This window comes from Thamnophis sirtalis, unplaced genomic scaffold (assembly GCF_051295495.1).
Source record: "Thamnophis sirtalis isolate CommonGarterSnake01/CBP01778 unplaced genomic scaffold, rThaSir2_p1.2 scaffold_2, whole genome shotgun sequence".
Lineage (NCBI taxonomy): Eukaryota > Metazoa > Chordata > Lepidosauria > Squamata > Natricidae > Thamnophis > Thamnophis sirtalis.
Window position 1 is genome coordinate 86689835 of NW_028261382.1, and position 27452 is coordinate 86717286.

Below are 27452 nucleotides of genomic sequence, written 5' to 3' on the forward strand. Positions count from 1 at the left end.
ATCTTGAATTCCTGGGTCTTTCCACAATTTTAAATCAGGAATTTCCCGTGAAGCTGCCTTTGAAAGTCAGAAATGCACCCTGTGGTTTTTTTTTATTTAAAAAAATATGATTAGCTAATCCTTTGGCACTAAGAATCTCAGCTCATCAAGTCTTAGGTCTGACCCAGAGGAAAGAAAAAAGGGTAAAAACATAAAATCCAACAAACCCTTCCACAACAATCCACAACAACACACAGGGCTCTGTCTATTGAAAGAGGACTTGGCAGAGTTCAGTGGTAGCAGAACAAACTCCAAGCCGTACTAAGGGACGTGCTTGGAGTGGACAAAACATGCTAATTGTGTGTGAGAAGGCTCTAAAGCTAAACCCAAAATGAAGACAGAAAGAGAAGCTTTGTCCAGAGTTTTCAGCACTCCGGGTTTCGTACATATCGTTTGCCTTTTTGTAATCTACTACGCAGGTAGGAAACTAGCCTTCATAAAAACATTTGGGCGAAAGGTATTTGAGTTATGGATTGAGCAACTGCTCCTGTGAAAGCGAGGAAGGTTCTCTTTGGATGCTGGAACACCAGGGTGTGAACTGCCCAGCTTCTAGGCAGAGACGTCAGAATGGTCCGAATACCTACTCTGTCCCTTCACAGCTCTGTCCCTGATACGAGATGGCTTTAAATGCATTTCAGTGTCTGTTTTTAAAAAAAATGAGTTATTATTACACTGTTTTTTTATAGAATAGTTTCCAGATCTGTGCCTCTCTAAATCTAGGGAAGTCTTTGAAGGAATGCATCTTGAATACTGGTTCTGGTCAGGTATGTTTTTAAAACAAGGCAGTTTCGACTTTCAAGCAACGCTGGGAATATTTATAGAAAAAGGATTGATAATGGCATAAATAAAAGGATGATCTTAGCAGTATTTAAATTCCCTATGTGTGTATACAACTTGACATTTCAGTGAATTTAGTAGAATTTTCTCTTGAATCAATATGTGGAGAAACTGTGTCTAGTTGCTTATTGGGACGATAGATTTATTGAGTCCCTGTGGGAGTTCTACTTCTGAGCAATTGCACACAAGTGTTGCATTGCTGATTTTGTGATTTGCACTTCCTGGATTATGGAATATGTTAAGATTAAGTTGCCGAGGAGTGGATAACTATAAGATTCCCAACTGTATAGTGAAGATACTTTTTCAGTAGTTTTCCAAGTAGACTAGTTAGAATGGATATGTAAAAGATTAACATGGAGATAATAACTACTACATAATTTATGGCAGCCTTTCCTGGTTGGGATCATTAGCTGGAGAGGATGTGAATCTGTAGCCTGGAAAAGATGGTTGACAGGTGGGTGTATGGATAAATAGATCATTTAAAGGTAATTACCGGTATGTCACACTATAACATATTATGTCAATCTGTAATTTAGAATGTCACCTATCTTGGACACAGAAAAAACATTGTACCACATTGTTTAATCCGCATTGCCTTCCTTCCATGCTTATGTATTTTTCTATTCTTTCTATTTGCGATAGTTAGGAAAGGAATTTGAATGAAAGTTTATTTAAACTTAACATGGTTGTCTCAGGTGAATTATAGGTACCACTAGCCATGATTAGTCAACGAATTATATTATTTCAAAAAGTGTCAGTATTTATTAAGCCATAATTTGTTGCATTCACATAACACACAATCATAAACCATGCATTAGGAGCTGCAGTGAAGGAAATATGTTCATGTAGCTTTTTACACACCTGGTTTCCCAGGTTCCCAGGTTTAATGCTTAGGATTTGTGGCTTTTGCCCTTGAAAGTACTAGATTTGTTTGTTCCTATGTAGACATGAACAGGTGTAGTCGGACGGTCTGTTTCTTGGGAAAGCATCTGGGGGAAGCAAACAAGCTAGGGAATTTTCAAACAGGTCTTAGGTAGGTTCACACCTGAAAAACAAACAAACACATGTAGCTCTTTGAAGAGTATAAGCCACAAATCCCACGCATTAATTCACATAAACTAGAAGATCAGGTATGTCACAAGCCATATGAACATCTTTCTTCACTGCAGTTGCTAACACATGGTTTATGGCTTGGTGTTATGTGAACCCGTAAAATGAAGGCTTAATTAATATTGGGGCTTTCTGAAATAATAGCTGCATAGGTTGTAGGATCAAGTCTATGCCATTACATGAGATGTTAAAGAAAAAGGCTTCCTTGATTTAAACTGGATTCCTGACAACTTCATGGACATGTCAATGCCTTTTTTTTGGCAGTGATATGGTCATCTACCACTGTCTTCTGACTTCCTAGACCTTTTGACTTTCGAGTGTAGCTGATAACTCTGGGATTTGCTAGTAGTTCCTCTATCCTTGTATGAATCAGGCACAACCCTTCTTAGCTTTTGTGAAGGCTTAGTCAAGGTAAACTAGATTTTGCCATCAGCTAAATAGTGTATTTCTATTTGAATACAGTAATTATTCCATGCTAGCTAAGACCAAGAAATCAACACATTCATTTTATGCAGATTAATGTCTTCTTGTAACCTGGGTTATTGGATTGAATTGTTTGTTTCAATTAATATAATAGGGCATTCGATCTTTTCTTGGCCATTTTTAAATGGCTCCCTTGTTAGGAATCCAACCTTGTTTTATTTGACCAGCATATGATTTGGGGAAAATGCATGGAAAGGTAACTTGTCTGGATTGTGCATATTCACTACTAAAATACAGTAAATATAGATGGACTAGAATTCTCCAGGGTTGAAGGACATCAACTTGAAAAAAAAAACAGACTTGAAGCTTAAGTGGACCTCAACAGTCTAAATGCTCAGAAACCTATATGGGAATTCACACATTCCTAAAATAGTAGATATGATGAGTGGGAAGCTCTAGCCCACGGGTGAAACTCGCCATGTCACGTTGCTGCCATGTGATGTTTCTGGATGTTTTCCCCATTCATGGAGCTGGGCTGGGCGTGGCCTGCGTGTAACACATCCGGCCCATGGGCCACCAGTTTGACACCCCTTTTCTAGCCCAATGTTTTGTTTTGAACTAGAGCCCCCTCCCCTCTTCAGAAGAGGAAAAAGAACCGAAGGAAATGTTGTCCTTCCAGTCAAGATGACTTTATGCAGAACTAGGCCTAATTTAGCCACCATTTTGCTCTGAACGTGCTCTCAAAATTCCAAATGCTTTTATGGGATCAAAAAGATTGCCTATTTCTTCAAGATACGCTTCATCTGATTTAGTTGATGCTAATTTAGCAAATTTAACACTCTCATATTCCCAACAGTGGCTGCTAAAAGCCACGAGCAGGTGCATTGCTACGAGGAGGCCATTTTGGGTTCTATTGAAGCCAGGCCAAACCAGAAGCATCCCTATCTGAGGCTGCCTCTGCTTCCTTTGTCTGGCTGGTGATGTTGCCAAGCCTTTCATGTAACTTGATGAATCAGAAATGCTGCTGTTCCTTATACTACAGCCTTTTAAATTAGAGCCAGGAAGGAGCTAAGCCCCACAACCGAAAGCTTTGTCCTTGGCTCCTGGCAGTCTCGAGTCTACCCCCAAATGTTGGATCCGATGCCTAGGAGACCAGCACGCCCTCCCTGTTTCCAGCAAAGAAGCTCCTTTGCCCAGGATACAAAATGTACTGGAAGTACACAGCTTTCAAAACAGTCAGCTTGAATGACTGCCAACTGTTTCCAAACGTCTTTCAGCGAACAAACACTCCTGATTCTATTCATAGTGTCCCAACCCTAGAAGAATTCCCTCAAAGGAACATCTAGGGGCTAGCCTAGCCCACCTGCAGTGAAGCAGAACCACCCAGTTATTTTGACCTCCCTTCCTCCAGTCGTCTAAACTTGTTTTCTCAACCAGACACCCTCCAGATGGGTTGGGACATCAATTCTCATAACATACAGGCAACGGAGAGCATCACATTGGGGGTAATTAATGGAAGACAAAGCATAGATTTTGTTTATTTAGCCTACGGCATCTACAGAGGTCATTCAATCACTGATATACAACTGTAAGTTTAAATAAAGCATCAGGATGGATGGATGGATGGAAAGATAGATAGATAGATAGATAGATAGATAGGCAGCTAGACAGACAAACAAACAGACAGACAGATAAACAGACACAGTATCTGTCTGTCTGTCTGTCTGTCTCTATCTACCTACCTACCTACCTACCTACCTACCTACCTACCTACCTACCTACCTACTACCTCCTATTGATAGCTATCTAGCTAGCTAGTTAAATAGCTAAATACAATAGCTAGCTAGGTAGATAGCTATATAGCTATATACAGTAGCTAAGTAGCTAAATGACAGATGATAGATAATATAGATAGATAGATAGATAGATAGATAGATAGATAGATAGATAGATAGATAGATAGATAGATAGATAGATAGATAGATGGGTAGATAGGGTAGATAGATAGATAGATAGATAGATAGATAGATAGATAGATAGATAGATAGATAGATGATAGACAGACAGACAGACAAACAGACAGACAAGACAAGACAAGACAAGACAAGACAAGACAAGACAAGATAAGACAGAGATCGTCTCCCAGATGAGGCCCTTGAATGCCATTCATCCTTCTCACAGGAGTCTTTCGCTCTCGGGAAGATCTGCTTTGAGGTCTTTCCTATAGGGATGGAGAAGAAATCTGTCACCAAGATCTTGGAGACTGAGATTGGCCATGCCCCAGGTAAAAGCCACACATCAATTCCACAGGAGTCCACTTCTTCTCATTCTAAACACCTTTAGAAAATAGCATTTTCTGGAAAGATGAAACGTGAATGAAAGCATGTCTTAGAATACTCAATGTTTTTGAACATGTATGAGAAATGATTGCCTTCTTTAAAGAATATATAGTAAGAGATGTGTTGAAATAAATTTAGATTGGGGAAGTTACTTAAAAAAGCATGCAACTTATTAGGGACGTATGTACAAGATACTTTACCACAGGCTGAAGGATAGAACTGAAGCTGGTAAGGCAAAGAACAGAGAGAACATGGCCATCATCCAGTCATGGAGTACAATTTAATAAATGCTTTAAAATTGGTCCGTCCCCCCATGCACTCACTATTCCTTTCCTTCTTGTGATTAAAATCTTATACATTGAGTTTATAAATACAGCCCCATTTTTTCCCTGATTGAATATATGCCACCTGATTTTTAGCCAAATGGCAGGAAAACAAATATATTAATAAATAATTCAATAGGATTCAAATTAGAGAAAGCAGGTGTTACCAGACAGAAAGCAGAGCTCTGGCTGGTGTGTCATTTAACACTTCCTAGCAAGAGTAGAAAGACAACTGGTGGTGCTACACAAGAGACAGGATCAACTACTATCTGAAGTTAAAACAGTTTGAGAGTACTTGATCTTACTTCTGGCTTGGTTATGCCCCAGAGGTGGGTTCCTACCAGTTCGAACCTATTCAGTAGAACCGGTTCCTCAAATTTACTGAACCGGTTAGAAGAGGTTCCACCAGTGGACCCGTAAAGCAGGCCACACCTACAGAAGAGGTTCCAAAAGTTTTTGAAACCCACCACTGCCACACACACACAGACACAGAGAGACAGACAGACTGACACAGAGAGAGAGAGAAAGAGAAAGAAAGGAAGAAATAAATAAATAAAGAAAAAAGAAAGAAAGAGTGAGAGAGAGATGAAAGAAAAAAAGAAAAAAGGGACAGAGAGACAAAAGGAAGGAAAGAGAGAGAGAGAGTAAAAGAGAGAGAAAGAAAACACATGGCCAGCAAGCCACTCCCACCAGGTCACATGGCCGGCAAGCCACTCCCACAAAGGAGGCCACACCCACAGAGTAGGTTCCAAAATTTTTTGAAACCCACCACTATTATGCCTTCACCAGCAAGTAAAAAAAATTCTAAAGGTAGAAGGAGCTGTATAGTTAAGTTCTTTTTCCTCTCAGATTTATGGAACTCATGATATAGCCTGAAAATCTGTTTTAATGCAGCTGATAAGAAGCATCATAGCTAACTGATCAGGGGTCTCCACGTGGAATAATAATAAAAAGCAAAATGGCAACCATGATGCCTATAAAACCAGGTAAGGCTTCAATTACACAATTACATCTTTATTTATTCTTTTACCATGCCCCGTGGACAACTACACAGTAATTGATTCGGTCTTTGGATGGTCTGAATTGTAAGGAGACTTGGAATAAAATTACATACCCCAATAACAAAGTCACACACTTTGCCTCTTCAATGCAATAGTAGATATTTTCTGCACTGTACATTTCTGTGAGTCCTACAAACATATAACTGAGGGCTTTTATAAAAGAAACCTAATGCTGTGTCTGCGATGACTATAACATTCAAACCCCACAAGCAGAAATATCAAGGATATACACTGATGTAGATCTCTTCTTATTCCTGGTGATAAGTTATCCTACAGCTTATTAGAAAAATTAAAATATTTGGGTAATTTGTAGAATTCCAAAGCTGCTATTGGCTATCAAGGAACAGGTGCATTATTACTCCTTAAAAGTGCCCATCTCATCCTTACATATATTAGTTATATAACCCTAACCTTATCCCTAATATGGCAAGATATATAGAGACCATATAGATCTAAGAAAATAAACCTTAAAAAACCAATGTTGAGAATGTGGGAAAGAAACCCTAACCCTAACATGGCAAGATATATAGAGACCATATAGATCTAAGAAAATAAACCTTAAAAAGCCAATGTTGAGAATGTGGGAAAGTGTCTGGAAAAAATATACATACCAGTGAGTAATTAAAAGCTAAAGATGTCCTTGAGCTGAGCTGAACTCTGGTGAGTTCATCCATTCAGGGGTGGGATTTTTTTTGGAGAGAGTGAACAGAAATGGCTTGCCATTATTGCCTTAGTATATTTTTAAATTTCCCAATCCGTCACCTACCTGTCCTTAGCTGATCTTCAAAAGTTATCCAGGGTGAAGCCTAGTCGTTGAATGACCTACCTCTAGAGGGAATCCCAGATTGTTTTTTCCCCCCTTCTTCTAAGAAAAGCCCCAAATAGATCCGAAGAAAAGAAAAGCCGCATGAATGAGAGGACACTGCTTTGATTTGCTTTTCCTCCACTGTTTGACATTATTTGTTCTCAACCCAATTGCTTTTGTTCCTGTGCTTCTCCCTGATCTGTGCCCTTCCACATGGGTGCTTTCACAGAAAGGGAAAAGGAGATCTCCTCAGAAACCTCCCATCATGCAACAAGGAAGTCGATTTAAATCAGAAATGCTCGTTCTTTTTTTAACCATGTCGTTCTTGAGCATAGGGTTGCCTTCTGTTTGCCCTGAACTGACAGTGTGAGATAAAACAATAGAAGTTTGGGTATCGACAAATCTCATGATCTTGGGCTTCATTTAGTCCTTCCATGCTGCGTACATAGTTCCTAGTTTAGGACTCGATGGTTCCCCCTCACGATCCACATTTCTACCTGTTACATACAGGTAGTCCTCGACTCACAACAGTTCGAAGTTACAACGGCACTGAAAAAAGTGACTTATGACCAGTTTTCACACTTATGACCGTTGCAGCATCCCCATGGGTTAACATTCAGATGTTTGACAACTGCTTCATATTTATGACGGTCGCAGTGTCCCGGGGTCGTGCGATCCCCTTTTGTGACCTTCTGAGAAACAAAGTCAAGGGGGGAAGCCAGATTCACTTAACCAACTTAATAAATGCAGTGATTCACTTAACAACTGGGTGGAACAAATGGGTGGAAACTAATCAAGGAGAGAAGCAACTTAGAACTGAGGAGAAACTTCCTGACAATTAGAACAATTAATAATCAGTGGAACAACTTGCCTCCAGAAGTTGTGAATGCCCCAACACTGGAAGTCTTTAAGAAGATGTTGGATAGCCATTTGTCTAAAACGGTATAGGGTTTCCTGCCTAGGCAGGGGGTTGGCCTAGAAGACCTCCAAAGTCCCTTCCAACTCTGCTATTGCATTGTATTGTAACTAGGGCAAGAAAAGTCATAAAAAGTCATAAAATGGGGCAAACTCACTTAACAAATTTTTCACTTAGCAACAGAAATTTTGGACAGAAATTGTGGTTGTATCTCGAGGATTACCTGCGCTGCTCCTTGGATAGCTGAAACTTTCCAAAAATGACACCTAGGACACTAAGTGTGTTTTGTGTCTCAACCGTCTGGTCTGATGTATCCTGGTTTCTTGACTCTCCCTCCATTGTAGGGATATCTTCAACTTACAACCACAGTGGAGCCCAAAATTTCTGTTGTTAAATGAAACATTTGTTAAGTGAATTTTGACCCATTTTACCACAGTTGTTACATGAATCACTGCCGTTGTTAAATTAGTAACCTGGTCGTTAAGTGATTCTGGCTTCCCCATTGACTTTGCATGTCAGAAGATCACAAAAGGGGATCATATGATCTTGGGACATAAATATGGGTCAGTTGCCAAGCACCTGCATTTTGATCAGTAATTAGTAATTTAGTAATTAGTAATTTAGTAATTTAATAAATGTGTATGCCGCCCAATCCCGTAGGACTCTGGGCGGCTTAGAGAAACAAGATAAAAGTTAAAAATAAAAAAGATACAATTTTAAAAACAACACACCATACATTCCATCTAGATGGGGCTGGACCTTGTTCAACAGCCCCAGGCCTGCCGGAACAGCCAGGTTTTAGTGATCACATGGCCATGAGGACACTCCAATGGTTGTAAGTGTGGAAAACAGTCATAAGTCACTTTTTTCAGTGCCGTTGTAACTTTGGTCACTAAACATACTGTTGTAAGTCAAGGACTACCTGGGTCCTGCATTCCTGGTTCCATCTACAGAAATAGAGTCATAGGAATCAACTCTTCTGAAATCTCAAGATATTTATCCCAAACAATGTTGGACTGAAAAGCTGACTTAAAACAAAAGAATCTCTCTTCTCCCATTCATCTCCCTTTAACATTAAAACTTGAGAAACTGGACAAGTTTTGCCTCCTATCAAAAATTTTAGGGCAGCCTCTCCAGCCCTGCAGTACTCAGGCAAATCAGAATTGACGCTTGTCATGGCTTCTTGCCCTTTCAATTAAATGCTTCCTTCTTTTCACCTCTGTTGTAACATAAGTGTAGGCATGCAAAGGTATGCTGGAACACTATGCGAATCAGCAGTAATCACTTACCATAAGGTCAGAGGTTGCAACTTGTTAACTCTCAGCACTAAGTAGGGCAGAGGTTACACCTGCTAACTCTCAGTATTAACTAGGGGTCAGAAGTTTGCATGCTGACTCTGCAGTATTAATTAGGGGTCAGAAGTTTGCATGCTGACTCTGCAGTATTAACTAGGGGTCAGAAGTTTGCATGCTAGTAAAAGATTTATTTGCTGACTATGGGCATTCTCTAGGTTCAGAGGTCTACATGGTAGTAAATGAGTTACCATATACCATAGACTTGTACAACCATGATTGGTCCACATAGACCATGTGACTCCACCCTTCCTTTGTGTATGCTCAATAAAAGAGTCATCCAGACTATGCTCTGGGTCGTCTCATCCCGAGAAAGACCTGCCTCCAAGTCTTCCTTCATCATTGGCCTCATGGGCGACCTGCGGAGAAATCACACACCTCCACTTTTTTTTTAAATTGAAAATTTTAGAAAAAAAAAAACTTTTACAAATATTTATCTCCCTCTCCCTACCCTCCCCACCCAAATCCGACCCCCCAACCTCCCCCCCTCCCCGACTTCCCAGAACCAATAGAGGGTATAAATCTTTAACAAAGATATTCTAAGATAAACTTTAAAAAAAAGGTAATATCATCTTTCATTTGAGCTTTAACTCTTCTTTGCTAGGCTAACTCTAAACAGATTATATCATTCCTTGTTTATCCAGTCATAAACTATCTGGAATTTCTTAGTCCCATATTTATTTTGAGTATAATCAATCCATCTTCTCCACTCCAGTTTATCTCTGTCATTTGAATGGTCCTTGAGATATGCTGATATTTTAGCCATCTCTGCTAGGTTTGTTACTTTTAATGTCCATTCTTGAATAGTAGGCAAATCTTCCTTCTTCCAGTATTACGCCACCAACAGTCTTGCTGCAGTTATTAAATGCAAAATCAAGTTAGTTTCTATAACTGTACAATCAGTAATTGTGCCTAACAAAAATAACTGAGGGGTAAACTTTATCCTTTTTTAAAGAACATTTTGCATAATCCACCATATTTTTATCCAAAATGTTTCAACCTTTTTGCAAGTCCACCATATATGATAGTATGCAGCATCAGCCCAATCACATCTCCAGCATTTAGGTTGTAAATTCCTTTTCATCTCCACTTTTAACTTCTTCAGTTTAGTGCCCATAGGGAAGTGTTTTCTTAATTATATCTATATCTATATCTATATCTATATCTATATCTATATCTATATCTATATCTATATCTATATCTATATCTATATCTATATCTATATCTATATCTATATCTATATCTATATCTATATCTATATCTATATCTATATCTATATCTATATCTATATCTATATCTATATCTATATCTATATCTATATCTATATCTATATCTATATCTATATCTATCTATATACACACACACACACACACACACACACACACACACACACTAAGTGGTATCGAGTAAATGGGATCAAACTTCAAAAGTGACCTCTTACACTTCAGGTGATACCAGCAGAAGCCTGGTGAGATCCACCTTCTAAGAAGAGGTTCAGCAAGTGGTGGGGATGAGGAATAGATTTCACAACCAGTTCTTAATTTAGTTTGAAGGACGTTCTCCCACTGCTGACTTTTCCCGCAAGGCACACCAAGTGTAATCCAGCTCAATCTTTATCAAAGCCTATTGAAGTGAATGAGAGCTTCAGAAAAGCATGTATACGATTCGGTATTTCCAAACAACATGGAGAAGTTCAAGGCATGTAGAATTTTTTGGGGTGCTGGATGCAAAACCTCTGAGCGAATGTCTTCTTTTGCCTGTCTTGTTGTCAAACATACATCTGTTCGTTATCATTCTGACACTTAGCCTAAATGTCACTGAACTCATTCTTTTACACGAGAGCACACTTCCGAGCCAAGGCTGTGACACTCTCACTGCATTTCACAGTCTCACTCTTCTGGGTGCTAAGGAAAGGAAAGGTCAACCGTGTTATATCTCGGATTCTCTTTAGCTTATATCAATCTCTGAAGCAAAAAACAAAAAACAAAAACAAGTTCTGGCAAGTTTCTGAACAGGGTTTAAATTATGTTGCATTTAGGCACAGTGAATTAATTGTTTGTGCAGCACCCATCAGCACAGTCTAGCAGTCAGCCCTTCTGGCTCTTTGCGGAAGGGTCTCATTAAGGCCTCTGCTAGGGAGCTGTAGGAACCCCTGTTAATTAGCCAGTTACATTAGCAGCCCTGGAATGAAATGTATGGTCTATAATTAAACAAGCATGCCGTAATGAACACATCATGCAATGCCAGCCGTATCCTATGGCATTCATTAGTGTTTACACTCGAGCGTGCACATGACTGCAACCTAAACTTTTATTTTCTATTGAATTTAATTAATTATCCAATCGACTTGCTAAACCTCATCCTTGCTCTTTTTCTCCTTTGCATCAATAACACAGATCCTTCAGCCCATCTGGTAACATCCGCACAACAAAAGCTCTCTTCATCCAATATTGGTCTCTGTAAGCTTGGAGTTAAATCGGTGCCATGATTTTTAAATGAAATATCAGCAATGGGGTACTCCAGTTTTATGTTAGCCTATACACTAAGATCACTTACAGTGATCTTAGTGCACTGGGTCCTCACAACTGAACCTTCTTTTCCAAGTGAGTTGCCTTCTGGGTAACTGGACTGCAACTCCGTCATCCACATTCGGCATGGTCTTTGTAATCAGGGAGGTCTTGATTATAATCTCATCGGTTCTGGATATTTTCTTGGCTAGCAAGTATTAGTGACTTCAAATAATACATGAAAGCATGTATTAGTGACTTCAAATGAGTCAGCAATAGCAATAGCACTTGGATTTATATGCCTCCCCATCAGTGGCGGGTTTCAAAAAATTTTAGAACCTCTTCTGTAGATGTGGCCTGCTTTGTGGGAGTGGCTTGCCAGCCATGTGACCGGGTGGGAGTGGCTTGCCAGCCATGTGACTGGGTGGGCGTGGCCAACTTGTAAAGTGTGGTGAAACTCACTTAACAACGGTCTTGGTTAGCAACCAAAATGTTGGCTCAGAAACTCTGGCATTGAAGTGTGCAAGTCTTAAAGCTGTCAAGTTACAAGACCCTTGCATCCCTAACCCTTTAGGGGAAAAAAACCCCAGGGGTGTTTAAATTTGACAGCTTTAAGACTTGTGGACTTCAACTCCCAGAATTCCTCCTCTCTCTCTTCATCTTGATGATGTGTGGACGGGTGGGGGGAGGGAGCTGGAACCGGTTCTAAACGGCACTGTAGATTTGTGGAACCTCTTCTATAGAAGAGGTTGAACTGGCAGGAACCCACCCCTGCTCCCCATAGTGTTTCATAGCACTCTCTGAGTGATTTACAACCTTAGCATATTGCCTCCAACAATCTGGGTCTTCCTTTTCTGATCGTGGAAAGAGGAAAGGCGGAGTTGTCAAACTCCAGACGGTGGGCAGAGTTTGCCTGCAACACTACATTCTAACCACTGCACCATCAGGATTCCTTTTTAATATCAGTTATATTTTTATTTCCTTTTCCCCCCATTAGAACTGATAGACGGAGTCAATATCACCAGTCCGGTATTACTGATTCATGGCACAGTCGGGAAGCCTGCCCTGCTCTCTGTGAAATACACCAGCACAAGCCATGACAAGCCTGTGATCAAATGGCAAGTGAAGCGCACCAAGGCGGCAACAGTGGTGCAGTCCATCGGCACAGGGATCATTGGGAACCTCCGCCCAGAATATAGAGATCGGATAAAAATATTTGAGAATGGCTCCCTCCTGATCAACGAGTTGCAGTTATCCGATGAAGGGACCTATGAGGTGCAAATCTCCATCACGGACGACACTTTTACGGGCGAGATGAACATTAATCTCACAGTGGACGGTAGGTTGGTCTTAGATTTATTGCTTTGTTGATTTTTGTTTACTTGCATACATCTTGACTTAATATCCCTTGGCCCAAACAACGCGTCAATTTATTTATTTGTTAGATTCTTACCATGTCTTTATTACTTAATAGATAACCCAAGGTGACAAACATACCTAATTGTTCTGACCCCCCTCGTTCCACACCCAAGCACACTCTGAGCCAAAGATAAGTTACGGCATTTAATTAACAGACAGACAGGTCCTTGGCAGCAAACTGGCACAGACAAGCTTGGGCAGCAATAAACACAGATAAGGCTTGGCAGCAATCCAGCCTGCCAAGCTTCTAACAATGTTCTCCGACGTTCGATCCTGTGTTGCCTTCTGTAAGAGGGGCGTGTGCACAAGTAGTCTGTTTATAGTCTGGAGAGGAGCCTAATGACCACCAGCTGAGTGCAATTACCTCCTGTAACTGCACAACTGTTCCTGACGCCTATTAGCTCTTTGGTACCATGCATCCAGGAACAACTCACTGCTGGCTTCCGGCTCACTCTCCCTTGTAAAAGGGGAGGAAACTGCTGAACTATTCCTGGAAATATATTTGAATCTTTAGAAAGCATAAATGTAAGAAACTTCAAGAAATTCCATCGCGTTACGTATAAGTCCAAGTCAAAAGAGCCTGTGATAGGCTTTCAAGATTTTGCTAAAGTACCCTAACTATATTAAAGTACATTGTAAAACTCCTAGAAATTCTCATTTCCTGATCTGGCCTATCTAAAAAAAAACATGACAAGGAAATGAAACCTTCATCCACATCATATCAGTTCAGATCTGTATTGATATAACTTCCCCTGGCAAATATTTAATTGGAGTCTTCCATCATCGGGGTTGCATGGTTAGGGATTATGCTGCTTTCAGAATATATTTATTTGAGGAACTGGTACAGTGGAAATATAATGAACATTATTACCAGCGCATGCTGGAGACACCAAGCTACTTTGTCTTCTAAATGTTCTGAACTAGTCTTCCCCAAATCACGAAACAGACTCCTTGTCCTGAAAAAAAACCCTTTTTATTTGGCTAATGTGAATTCCTAGCATTCACATCCTGCAAAGTCCTGGCAAACAGTCTTTCAAGGGTGAATTGAAAACACAGACCTTATCAGTCCTTGGATAGTTGCCAGGCTGATAGTTTCCAGGTGCAACGCTATACAAGGAAATACTTGGCAAGGAGTCTCTCAGATAAGCAAATCTTCACTAATTGTCTCCTGCAAACACCACTCCCTTTTGCTCCTATTTATTCCCTATGGGAGGGGCCATTCAGCATCCTCTTATGCCTTGACTCCCGAGTCGACCTCTGTTCCTTAATTGTTCCCTTCTCCTAACAGCTCTGTGCATGTGCACATTGGGAACAGGTTCCAGCTGTTCTTCAGCCCCACTTATCTCCGACTCCGAAGGTAGCTTATAAGTGTAGGACGGCCCTGGCCCCATCTCTGCCTCCGACGCAGAGCACTATCAGAACCTTCCCAAGACTCCAAGACTGGCCCATGTTCCTCCCCAAACTCTTCACTGTCCGAGTCTGCCGCCAGCTCTGCTCAGGGCCACAACACTAGGTTAGATCCTGCAGCTGACTTGGTTTTAATTCAGGGGTGGGTTTTGGCAGCCGCGACTGCCGGTTCACTCAGGGATGTGCCACGCATGCACGTGCGCTTGATGTGTGCGTACGCAGTACAACAAAAATCGCTCTGTGCATGCGCAGAACCAAAAAACAAGATGGCGGTGCCTATGGCGCCACCGGAAGAACCAGTTCAGGGGCATGGCAAGCCTGGGTCACTGCCAGTCCCAGCGACCCAGGCCACCAAAGTACTACCGGTTCAGTCGAACCGGTCCAAACTGATAGGAACCTACCACTGGTTTAATTGTAAAAGGTCCATCTGGAATCACTTTCTGCTCAGCAGACTATATATAATCAAGGTCAATTAAACAATGGCTTTGTGAATTATTGTCTTTCTCTTGGTGATGGGTGAATAATCTATAACAGAAGCCAAAAAAGTCCTGAGTGATTTCACTAAACACATTTCCCATCGGTTCCACCACAAAACCGCGGACGACAAAATCGCGCTCGACGAAAGCGCGCATTTGATGTCATCACAGCGCGACGAAAACATCGCGCTGTGATCGATAAATGTAAAAATAAAGCAAAAACCTTACCCTAACCCCCCCAAACCAAACCCTAAACCTAACCCTAAACCTAACCCTTAACCTAACTGCTTTAATTTTATTTTTATTTCAATTTTTAATTTTTTTCCGTCGCGCTGTGATGACGTCAAATGCGCGCTTTCGTCAAGCGCGATTTTGTCGTCCGCGGTTTTGACGGGTCACGTTCCCATCAACCGTCTTCCTCATCCATCATCTGCGTCTTCAAGACCAACAAGATGCCATTTTATTTCTTTTGTTGATTCTAGTTCCGGTTTCAAAGCCTCACGTTGCCTTGGCCTCCTCAACTGTGCTGGAGCTGAGTGAATATTTCTCTTTCAATTGTTCCCACGAGAATGGCACTAAGCCCGCCTATACATGGATGAAGGACAACAAGCCTCTTAGCAATGACTCTCGGCTGATCCTCTCCCATGACCAGAAGATCCTCACCATCACTAGAGTTCTGATGGCCGATGACGACACTTACAGCTGCCTGGTAGAGAATCCCATCAGCAAAGGACAAAGTGCGCCTGTAAAACTGACAGTGTACAGTAAGTACGGGATGCACAAATCTATGCACATGGCAGTTGCACAAAATCTTGAATTGTAATATTTTTATTCTTGTTTTAAATTGTTTTTATTGTAATATTTATGCAGCGTTTTAATGTTTTTATATATCTATTTGTTCACTGCCCAGAGTCACTCTGTGACTAAGATGGGCAGTAGATAAATATTATATAAAAAAAATAGAATAATTTTTTATTAAGTTTTATGTTAGGATAAAAATTAAACAAAAATTAGAAAGAGAAGAAAGGAAGGAGGAAAGAGAGAAAAAAAGGAATGATTTCCAATTTTATTTTGGTGCAGTAGCAAAAGAGCCGAGGTGGCGCAGTGGTTAAATGCAGCACTGCAGGCTACTTCAGCTGACTGCAGTTCTGCAGTTCGGCGGTTCAAATCTCACCGGCTCAGGGTTGACTCAGCCTTCCATCCTTCCGAGGTGGGTGAAATGAGGACCCGGATTGTTGTTGGGGGCAATATGCTGACTCTGTAAACCGCTTAGAGAGGGCTGAAAGCCCTATGAAGCGGTATATAAGTCTAACTGCTATTGCTATTGCTATTTCAAAAATAACACAGACTCAAAATTTAGTTACATTTCACAACATTTCAAAGCCATTTCTGTAATGGTAAAATCGTTCTAATCACCAAAACCTAAATCAAGGTTTCATTTTTTTCAGTTCTGAGAAAAATCCAGAAGCAGATTCCTAGTAGAACCAAAGCCAGCTAAATTCCTTTCTTTAATTAAAGTACTCAATTTCACCATCTCTCCATCACCTTTGTCATCCATTCTTCCATGGTGGGAATGAATGTCTTTCCATCTTCATGTTAAGAAACGTTAAGAAAGAAATATAAAGACGAAGATAATGATGATGGTAATAATAACAATAAGGACTTCGAGAATTGGCTAGCTGTTTTGATAAACTCAGATTAATAAAGTGCCCCCTCTTAATGATGCTTCAGATTTGGGTTGTGTCTTCTCTTTGTTACTTTTCCCCTCAGCCAGACCTTTTGAATTGAAGTAATGATGATTATTTAAGTGCTGTTTATTGTTTTGAACTAGAGTCTGACTGTTTAATAGCTCTGTGTGAGTGTAGTTCTTATGTGCATAGTTTGATCTGTTTGCTACTTGGAAAGCTTTTGAAAAGACATTTGCAAATTGAAAATAATAGAGTAATGAGGAAGGAGATGCCGTGGGAAGAGTAAAGATTATAGTGGGGTATAAATCTAAAGAATAAAACAGGGGAAACCTTGAGTTGGAAATCAGCTTTGGCATTAGCAAAGCGCTACGGTACCATTGCCAAGAAAACAAAAGTGTTTGAATGCTCTTCAAGGCAGCCCTTGAAGAGCATTCGGAGACTCCAGCTTGTCCAGAATGCAGCCGCGCGAGCGATTGTGGGTGCACCTCGGTACACCCACGTTACACCTATCCTCCGCGAGCTGCACTGGCTGCCTATTGGTCTTCGGATACGCTTCAAGGCGCTAGTCGTCACTTATAAAGCCCTTCATGGTATTGGACCTGGGTACTTGAGAGACCGCCTGCTGCCAATTACCTCCAATAGACCGATTAGATCCCACAGATTAGGCCTCCTCCGAATTCCATCCACTGGCCAATGCTGACTGGCGACCACCCGGAGGAGGGCCTTCTCTGTGGCTGCTCCAGCCCTTTGGAACGAGCTCCCCGTGGAGATTCGAACCCTCACCACCCTCCAGGCCTTCCGCAAAGCCCTTAAAACCTGGCTGTTCCGACAGGCCTGGGGCTAATGAGCTTTTGTCCCTCCTCGAATGGTATGGTTGTTGAGTGTTTTAAATTGTGGTATTGTTTTGTTCGTGTTCTTTTTTTCCTTATTTGTACACCCCCCCCCCACTTGGGTTGTGAGCCACCCTGAGTCCCCTTCGGGGAAAAGGGCGGCATAGAAATATAATAAATTCAATTCAATTCAATTCAACAGGAATCAAGTTTGATTCAAGGAAGAATTTATTTTACTGCTCACTTTGCCTCCTTCTCCTAACCCAAAGGTGCTTTTTCAAAAAGCAACTGGAGTTTTCTTTGCTCCCCCCCCCCTTGAAGAGGTTTTGTCTCCCATCAGAGCTGAAAAATCTTCTTGGGTCAGGTGGAAAACATTTTCAAGGAAAAACATAAAGAAAAATTCAGTTGCCTTTTGAAAAAGCACCTTTGGGTCAATCATGGCTTGGATAACTGAGAATCTCCATAGACTTCTTTCCCTGACTCACGTCCCATGACCATTCCTACGTTCTGTTGCTTTGTGAGCCCTTGGAATCTACATAAATATGTATAGGAAGCAGTAATGGGATTCAGCCAGTTCGCACCTATTCGGGAGAACCGGTTGTTAACTTTCTAAGCAGTTCGGAGAACCGGTTGTTGGAAGAAATCTTGTTTTTTTCCCACTTTACAGGGCTAATCCTGTAAGGAAGACAGGAAGGAAACATTCTGGTGTTGTTTCTAGCCTAATCTTTATTGCCCTGCTTACAGAAACTGCCTCTCCGATTAACCCTTATGACATTGTAACAGCTAAGGCGAAGTGCCCATCAACATGAATGATGTTGAGCTGGCCATGCCCACCCAGTCACATGACCACCGAGCCACGCCTACCCAGCTGGTCATTAGGGCAGGGAATCAGTTGTTAAATTATTTGAATCCCACCACTGATAGGAAGAGAATCTCTGTTCGACTTTCATAACTCTTGTTATACAAATAAAATTAGCAATAGCAATAGCAATAGCAGTTAGACTTATATACCACTTCATAGGGCTTTCAGCCCTCTCTAAGCGGTTTACAGAGTCAGCATATTGCCCCCCACAGTCTGGGTCCTCATTTCACCCACCTCGGAAGGATGGAAGGCTGAGTCAACCTTGAGCCGGTGAGATTAGAACCGCTGAACTGCAGATAACAGTCAGCTGAAGTGGCCTGCAGTGCTGCACCCTAACCACTGCGCCACCTCGGCCCCTTGGAATTCCAGTACTTCATGCAGAGTCTCTTTCCTGACTATCTCAAAGTGTTGATACAAGCATTTGATGGTTGTATTTGCATTACAGCATCACTGCACTGATACCATCATATTGGCATCAACCTGATTTGCAACTTCCATGGACAAATAGCCCACTCAGCTCTCCACAACTTTCTGTTCTTATTCTTTCTCCAGACTTAGGTACCTACTATTCCCCCTACAAGAATATGGAGAGTAATATCTTTAAAACAAAACATTATTTTGGTTCAGAAACTTGACCTGACCCAGGCCTGACCCTCCCCACCCCACTTTCTTGACAGTATCCTACAAAATAAAAGGGAGCGCAGAAGAATGGCGATGCTTTGCTGGCTAGTAAGCTGGAATTGGCAGGTAATGCCAAAGAAGGCAGCCAGGTCTCCATGGATTCTCTAAAACAAGAGCGTGAAATATTGCCTCTAAATAAAACTCAGGAGGTACCGTAGTTATAAATCAAGGGTAAGGCCACAGTTGTACAGACTGTAGCCAGATGGCCCTGGATTCTTGCATGTTGTGAACGTCCAGTTCTTCAAGGAAACACATTATTTTTGGCTACCCCTTCTTAAGGCACTGCTTTGGAAGAATAACAGCTTATAATAGTCATAGGAAGGAAGGAAGGAAGGAAGGAAGGAAGGAAGGAAGGAAGGAAGGAAGGAAGGAAGGAAGGAAGGAAGGAAGGGATTTTAGTTCTCAGAGATTCCAGCCTGCAGTTATAGAAGTCCATGTACAATATGTGTACAAGTATAAAAGTAGAAGCTTTTATCAAATATCTTCTGATAATTTTACCTTTCCCCTCAGAGTTCAAAAATTCAGCATAAAGCCACAACCTTTTAGTTTAATCCTTGAGGTTTAGGTGAATCTCAAGTGTTACTCTTTTCATTTAATGAATCACATCTCTAATTCAATTTTTGTCTTTTTTCAGGAAGAAGCTCCCTCTATATAATCCTGTCCACTGGGGGAATTTTCCTTCTGGGTACCTTAGTGACTGTCTGTGCCTGCTGGAAACCATCCAAGAAGTATGAACCTGAATGCATATTATCTATAACTTAAACATAATTTCCCTATTGGGAAATATAGACCTGCTCATTATCTACAATTACCAATGTCCTCAGTCCCCCCTCCCCAATGAAACGAAACACATTTTAAGGCAAGCCATCTCCTAATAGCAGATGGTTTAATTTTTGCTTTATTGTAACCTTGGTGAAACTGTGCTGGCTCTGGTACTGCGGTGGTATCCAAGCTAGGCCACATACTTGAGATCTGAAATAATCCTACTTTCAAAATAGCAATAGCAGTTAGACTTATATACCCCTTCATAGGGCTTTCAGCCCTCTCTAAGCGGTTTACAGAGTCAGCATATTGCCCCTACAGTCTGTATCCTCATTTCACCCACCTCGGAAGGATGGAAGGCTGAGTCAACCTTGAGCGGGTGAGATTAGAACCGCCGAACTGCAGATAACAGTCAGCTGAAGTGGCCTGCAGTACTGCACCCTAACCACTGCGCCACCTCGGCTCTCATGATGTATATCATGTTGAAACGCACCCATTTCTCCACTTCCCCCAGCAAAATTGTGAAGGGAAATTATGGATTTGCCTTGGAACAACACTTTATTAAGAAAACCAATCCATGCTTTTAGAAGGCATTTAGCAGTGCAGCCCAAGGTACTTTTAATAAATCAATCCTATTAATCAGCCAAACAAGGGAAACAAAACTGGGGTTCAGAGATCCATTCTGCAAAACTGTTTTTTTTTTTTCAAATGACAGTCGTTTTCACCATTGCTTGCTCTCTTTGTCACTTCTCATCGCTTATATCTCTTCAGCAGCTTCAAATATGTACAGCTGGGTGCTTTATAAAGTTGTTGTACATGTAACTGGAGCAAACCTCACATCTTGAAGTGGAAAGAAATAATTTAGCCCAGGTCTTCCTTTTCCTTGGATTAGAGTAGATGGATGTGAAACTGCTTCCCGATAATGCATGTTAGTGAAATTCTGGATGAAATAAATTCCTTTACGGTGATTACAGATCAGAGCTCTATATAATAATATTTCAGTTAATGAGAGGTAGCCTAACGTTTCAAAAATAGGAATTGTAAAATGAAATTAAAGTTAGCGGAAGAAATCAGCAGTTCTCACCACTTCATTATAAATGGACGATAGATGGCAACACTCCTTGCTATATCTTGATTGGTATCTGACAGCAGCAGTTTAGTGTAAAATTCATTTGGTTTTGTAGGATGGGTGGAGGTGCTAAGTTCTGGAGAGTCTCTGTAATGATCACAACCAAGGGCCACATGTTGAACTCTCTTTGTCTCTCCAGAATCAAATAGGCATAGGGATTTTGTTATAAACTCCAGATCCAGTTTATTTCTTCAGAACTCTGGAGAATGGCAAAGCGTGGTAGACCAGACCCACTCTGGATTGATCCAGGATAGACGGTTAATCTCTGCATACCATAATTCCTGGCTCAATAGTGCTTGAGTTGTCCTTAAAATGAATCCATAGTTTGTATATACCTCAAATTGCTATGGTACAATTTTAGCTTAAGGAGTCCTTCTTCATGAGACTTGTTAAGTGAGCTCCCCGTTGGGAGAGCGAGTACATTCAGAGAAGAGCTGTTAGAGTTGTGTTAGAGAACACACAAACCAGCATACCGAGATACTGCAGTTTAAGTAGGCTTTTACTTTCGTGGAAATAGAGGTAGCAGAGTCCATCAAACAGTCCAAGTCATACACGGATAAGACAGTCAGTCATCAATGTCTTTCAGTTAAGGGATAATCCAAATAGCATAGTCCAGTAACATATAATCAGTCCAGTAGTCAAAGTTTGCTAACAGTTGCAAAACTTACAATAGCTCACGGCACTCAGATCAGTTCAGCCCAGCATCTAACAATCAGAGAGAGAGCTAACAATCATTCTGGCTCCCTCTTATGGCCAATTGAGGAAAACAGCAACCAATCACATTTTACAGTATGATTTAAAGTAACAGGTACAACATTGTTACATGATTTATATATTGCCAACCCAACCGTTAGAATTATATTCCTAACAAGACTCCAAAAATGTTGACTAAAGACTCTTACACAAAAGAGAGGCCATCTGCACCCTGCATCATGATTTTTGTAATTTTTCTCCAGTGTTTTCTTTGCAGTAGGGGAGGTACCAGCAGATATTGGGAACTAGTGGAAAATATGTATGTGTATGAGAGAGTTTCTTAACATCTCCCCCTCCTAGTAGTAATTTCTTCCCAAATCTATATTGCTCCATCGAGAAAAAGACTTTTAACATCCATTGCTCTTTCTGGTTGGTGGAACATTGAGCAAATCTGGAGAGAGTTCAGCATACAAGTCTGGCATTTTCCACAGGTCATCATGGGACATATTCTGCTCAGCTTTGTTGGAAGGTAGCATTTGAGACTGAAATGCCAGCTGTCCATTGCATGTGGCACATAGAATATCAAGATGGCTTTACCATAAGCAAGCAATATCACTAAGACAAGCTCCTGGGCTCTCTTTCATTGTAGGAACAAAAGGAAACTTGAGAAGGAAAGCTCCTCAGAATATCTGGACCAGAACGAAGAACACCTAAAACATGATGGTAAAATAATTCTCCCTTACTAGACTGGGATCTCTCTATGACAACCTTTCCCATCTGATGCTCTCCAGATGTGTGGGATCACAATTTCCAGAATTCCTAGTCAGCATATATTTTTTTAAAAAAATGTTTATTTCCATTTCATTCCATACAATCACATGTATACTGTGCATAACCGGGGCATATAACATTGAATAATAAACACAGCCCTCCCTTTTATAGACAATACCCCACAAAATACAAACCCAGTATACCACCTTGACCCACCATACACCCTCTTTCACCCCCCTCCAACTTTCGTTCTTCCTTCCAACATTCCCCTCTACTTCCTACTTCCCCTCCCCCTCTATCACTCCTCTCTCCCAATACATTCCCTCCCTTCCTTCTCCTCCTGCCTCCAATCCTCTCTCCCACCCTCTCTACCCCTCTTTCTTCTTTCGCTCTACTCCTCCCTTCGGTGTATTTCTATTGTCTATCAATATATTCAGCTTGTCCTATTTTTACGCTAACATTAAAGAGCCACAGTATACAAGTGCAATCATGTGCTTTAGGATCTAACACATATTATATTTCCCCCCTCCCCCTCCCCCTAAACCCCCCCTCCCTTCCCTCCCCCCGACTTCCCAGAGCCCGTACACGGTATAGCTTTTTAACAAACACAGTTTAAAATATCTTAAAACAAAGGAGATTAAAGAAAAAAAAAAGTCGATAAGATCTCTACGTTGGACTCAGCTTCTTACTGTTACCCAAACTTTAAACAGTTTAACTTATTGCTAATCTTAAGCATAGGCTATCTGGAGTTTCTTAGTCAGCATATTATTGACATCCCATCTTACTAATGTCCGGCTGGGCCCTAAGTTGTGAGAAGGATTCTTAATTTACAGAATTTCTTAATGAGGTTTACACAAATGTATAGAGGATGATTTTTTTTTTTAATCAATGAGAATGAAAAATGGAACCTTGGTTTAATTTGGAGATATGGGGATTATGCTGCTGAAGAAGTAGAGGAAGAGAGAGGCTATTTTAGACAAATTCAATTGAAGTAACTCAGTCAAGTACATCAAATTGGATCAACAAGAGCACCAGAGGCCAAGGCAGGCTACTTGACTGCAGATTCAGTCTTGGTAAGTAGAGATGCCGATCACCCACAACCATAGATATACAGTATATTAACAGAGATGGACAAGGGTGTTGCGGGAAAGATTTATAACCAACAGAGGACTTAACGCAATTATAGAAGTTGGTCTTTTTAGCAACAAGGTACTTATAAGCTGCCTATCACTGGCACATTCCCAACTTGTCCACAGGAATTGTTTTTACACATTAAAAAGACCCTGAGATAATATCAATTTCCATTTTTGCTTTATTATGCAGTTGAGGTTGTTCCTAGAAGCAGCGAACACGAACGCAAGAATCCAGTGGCTTTGTATATCCTGAAGGACAAGGTACAGTATATCTCATGCTGTGAGGTTCGGGGACTGCTTTTAACTCACATGTCAACAGTTAACCTTCATGCAGATGATGTCGGCAAGCCTACTGAAAGATTCAACATTATAATGTGAGGATTGATGTGAACCAGGAAAAGATTGTGGCTTTGTCTCTCTTTGCTATTGGAGACAACCTTGTTTTCCTTGGAGGTCTTTAAGAAGAGATTGGACCACCAGTTGTCTGAAATGTTGTAGATGTCAGCGTTCCAAATATCGGTTCCACCACAAATCCGCGAAGCCTTTATCCGCGGAGACATAAGTGCGAAGACTAATTCGCGCGGTTCAAAGCGCTAAGGAAAAACGCGACCCTACCGCGATGACATAATCGCGGAGGGCAAATCTGCGCATTCCCAAGCACTCAGTACCCTAACCCTAACCCTAACCCTAACCCTAACCCTAACCCTAACCCTAACCCTAACCCTAACCCTAACCTTAAACCTAACCCTAAACCTAACCCTAACCCTAAACCTAAACCTAACCCTAAACCTAACCCTAAAACAAACCCCTAAACCTAATCCTAACCCTTACCTTAATTGAAATCGGCTTTCTGCTGCGGCGCCGTTTTAAAGCGCCCTTCTGTTGCCGCGCTGTTGTTGCGGCGGTGATGACGCGTGGTGATGACGTCGCGGCTTTAGCGACGCGATTTTATCACCGCTATTTTGACGAGCGCGGTTTTGTCGTGCCACGCCAAATATCATGCAGAATTAAATCAGAGTTGAAGGCAAAACTATGCTTAAAGTTCCAGTTTAATAAGGCAGGCATGTTGGCATAGTGCTGTGGGAATCCAACTCTGGAAGTTACATCAGAATCCCACCCAGTTAAAAGTTCATGATCTTGTCCCCACACCCACACTGTCCATCACATGGTCCAATCTCCTTCTTCCACGCTGGTGTCTACGTCTAACTGCTTCCGGTCAGGTGTAAAGGTTTGGGAGACAAAAGATGACTTTGAGCTTCTAGGAAGGAATTTTTTATTTTGAAAACAACACATTTTACCCCTTGCTAAATCCCCCCTTAATAAGAGTGTGGCAGGCCAAAGATTCTTAAAGGAACCGCTGCAGGCCTGACGGTAGGGTTTCCTGCTTGAGCAGAAGATTGGATAGAAGACCTCCAAGGTTCCTTCCAATCTGGTATTCTGTTATTCAATATTAATAATGTAACAATTATTCCCCTAATAATATTATTTTGTTAATAATACATCAAACCATTCACCCATGGCCAGCAAATACTTATTTGATTTATTTACTTAGTTAAAGAACTGATAGGGCCTCCTGAACCAGCTAGTGATCTCATCTAGTAAGCAGCTCAGAACAACCAATAAAAACAATGGAATAAAAATACCTTTCCCAGGAGAGGAGGAAGGAAGGAAGGAGAGAAGAAAGACAAGAAAGGGAGGGTAGGAGGGAGGGAAGGAGGGAGGGAAGCAAGGAGGGAAGGAAGGAGAGAAGGAGAGAAGAAAGGAGGGAAGGAAGGAGGGAAGGAAGAAGAGAAGGAGAGAAGGAAGGAGGGAAGGAAGGAGGGAATGTAGGAGAGAAGGAAGGGGGGAAGGAAGGGGGAAAGGAAGGGGGAAAGGAAGGAGAGAAGGAGAAAAGAAAGGAAGGAAGGAAGGAAGGAGGGAAGGAGAGAAGAAGGGGGAGGGAGGGAAGGAAGGGGAGTAGGAGAAAAGAAACGAGGGAAGGAAAGAGGGAGGGAGGGAAGAAGAAGTAGGACCGTTGTAAGATAAGATGGATCTATGGGATGTTAAAAAAGCAATCTTCAAGTATATTGTTAACAGTAGGGAAAAATTGTTATAAATACATATTATTAATAACAGTTATGAGATCATATAATTGTGAATGTACATATGAAATTGATAAAATAAAATAAAATTTAAAAAAAAATACCTTTCCCTCTTCCAACCAAAACTACTGATCTCCTGACAGCCCCATCCAGGCCCAACACCTGGGGGAAGAGGCGGGTTTTCACAGCCTCCTGAAAGACTAAAAGAGTGGAGGAGGCCCCTCGAATGCCAGGTGTAAGGCTATTCCAAAAGGCTGGGATGGCTAGAGAGATTATGTCCCAAAGGTGCTTTTTGTTTTCTTCCAAAAGGCAATTGGACTTTCTTGCTTTGGAAATGTTTCGCTTCTCATCCAAGAAGCTTCTTCAGCTCTCAGTGCATTTCTCTTCAGAACCGAAGAAGCTTCTTGGTTGAGAAGAGAAATGTTTTCAAAGCAAGAAAGTCCAGTTGCCTTTTGGAAAAAAAATGCACCTTTGGGACCTGGATAATTCAGAATCTCCATAGACAACAGTAAATTAGCCACAGATGATATCATAGTAGTAGTTCCCTACCGCTTTCCCTCTTAAAGCAAGCTAATAGTGAAAATTCAGAGGTTAATTTGGGAACCTGCATCATAAATGAATGGCATATGCAATTGCTTAAACACTAATAAATCCACGAATTCAATCTGCTGGTCTAACAGTTGTCAACCCCGCATGTGGATGTTAGAGTCTATTCATTGTTTCTGACTGCAGCTATATCTGTATTTTCCTGTTTTTCAAAGGATTCTCCTGAAGCTGAAGTGGAATCCATCCCTGACTCCAGAGAAGCTGTTCAACCTTCGCCACCCAGTTACTCCAGTTCTCCACCTCCTCCTGCAAGATCCCCTGGACTGCCCGTTTGGGCTGCCCGTAGGCACCATCGTTCCCCTGCCAGGTCTCCGGTCACTTCCAGAACACAGACCTCCCCCACCAGGCCCCCCAGCTCACCGGGACGGGTCCCAAACGCCACTCGCTTGGTTCGGACTGCAGGGCCTCATCTTATCCGAGAGCAACAGGGGGAGCCCAACACCATGGAAATCAATGCTTAAAGACAGCTGGCAGAGTGTATATCTGTGCCTGTGTATATAGAGACAGCGCCCCTTCCTGTGGCCGTTTCCAGAAGTAGCAGTAAGTCAACTCTAGGCATTTTTTGCACATGCCAATGGGTTTTGCCTAGAAAACGGAAGAAGTTTGGATCCTGCTTCTAGATTAAAAAGTGAACCCCAGTGTTTTCACTGATTGTCTGGATTTGCTTTATGTAATTACGGTAGGTTTGATGCTCCAAAGTTCTGCATGTTTCAAAGGGCCACTAACTTGCTATCTGTAACATCCGCCAAACAGCATACAATTATTGCTTCAGCCTTTTTTTATTTGCAAAAAAAAAATGGTGATGACCAACTAGTTGCCATAAAATCTGGTGATTCCATCCAAACCTTGTGAGACTTATGAATGTATTGCTAACAGGTAGGAGAACTGAGAGACTACGCAGTTGCTACTTCTAACAGTGAAGAAAGTATGTCTGGAGTGCCGTTTTACCTATGTTTATTCTTAGATGTTGCGTTCAATCCAATCTGAGTTCTACACAGTGAAGAAGTTTCAGGATTGCAACCATAAATAATTATAAAGGACATATTTCATCAACGAGATAGTCATCTACTGCAGCCAACATGATGAAGCATTGTGAGACATCTTAAACATTAACATGTTTTTCTTCCCCTGAACCCTTTTCATAAAGCATATTAAATATTTTACAACATTCCTCCTCCTCCCCCCTCTTCTTCTTCTTCTTC

The 27452-nt window shown here is 41.3% G+C and overlaps 1 protein-coding gene across 2 annotated transcripts; it reads left to right on the plus strand.

Annotated features, from left to right (window-relative positions):
* The first annotated feature begins 267 nt into the window (after positions 1-267).
* Positions 268-27452, plus strand: HEPACAM (hepatic and glial cell adhesion molecule). Of its 2 annotated transcripts, none has more exons than XM_087706312.1 (7): positions 268-458; positions 12710-13051; positions 15497-15778; positions 19710-19803; positions 22309-22382; positions 23754-23824; positions 26406-27452. In XM_087706312.1, exons 1-7 carry the CDS (start codon positions 371-373, stop codon positions 26709-26711), a joined length of 1257 nt encoding a protein of 418 aa, XP_087562438.1. In that variant the 5' UTR covers positions 268-370; the 3' UTR covers positions 26712-27452. The 2 variants fall into 2 exon arrangements, with proteins under 2 accessions (XP_087562438.1, XP_087562439.1); XM_087706313.1 differs by lacking the exon at positions 268-458 and adding an exon at positions 684-803.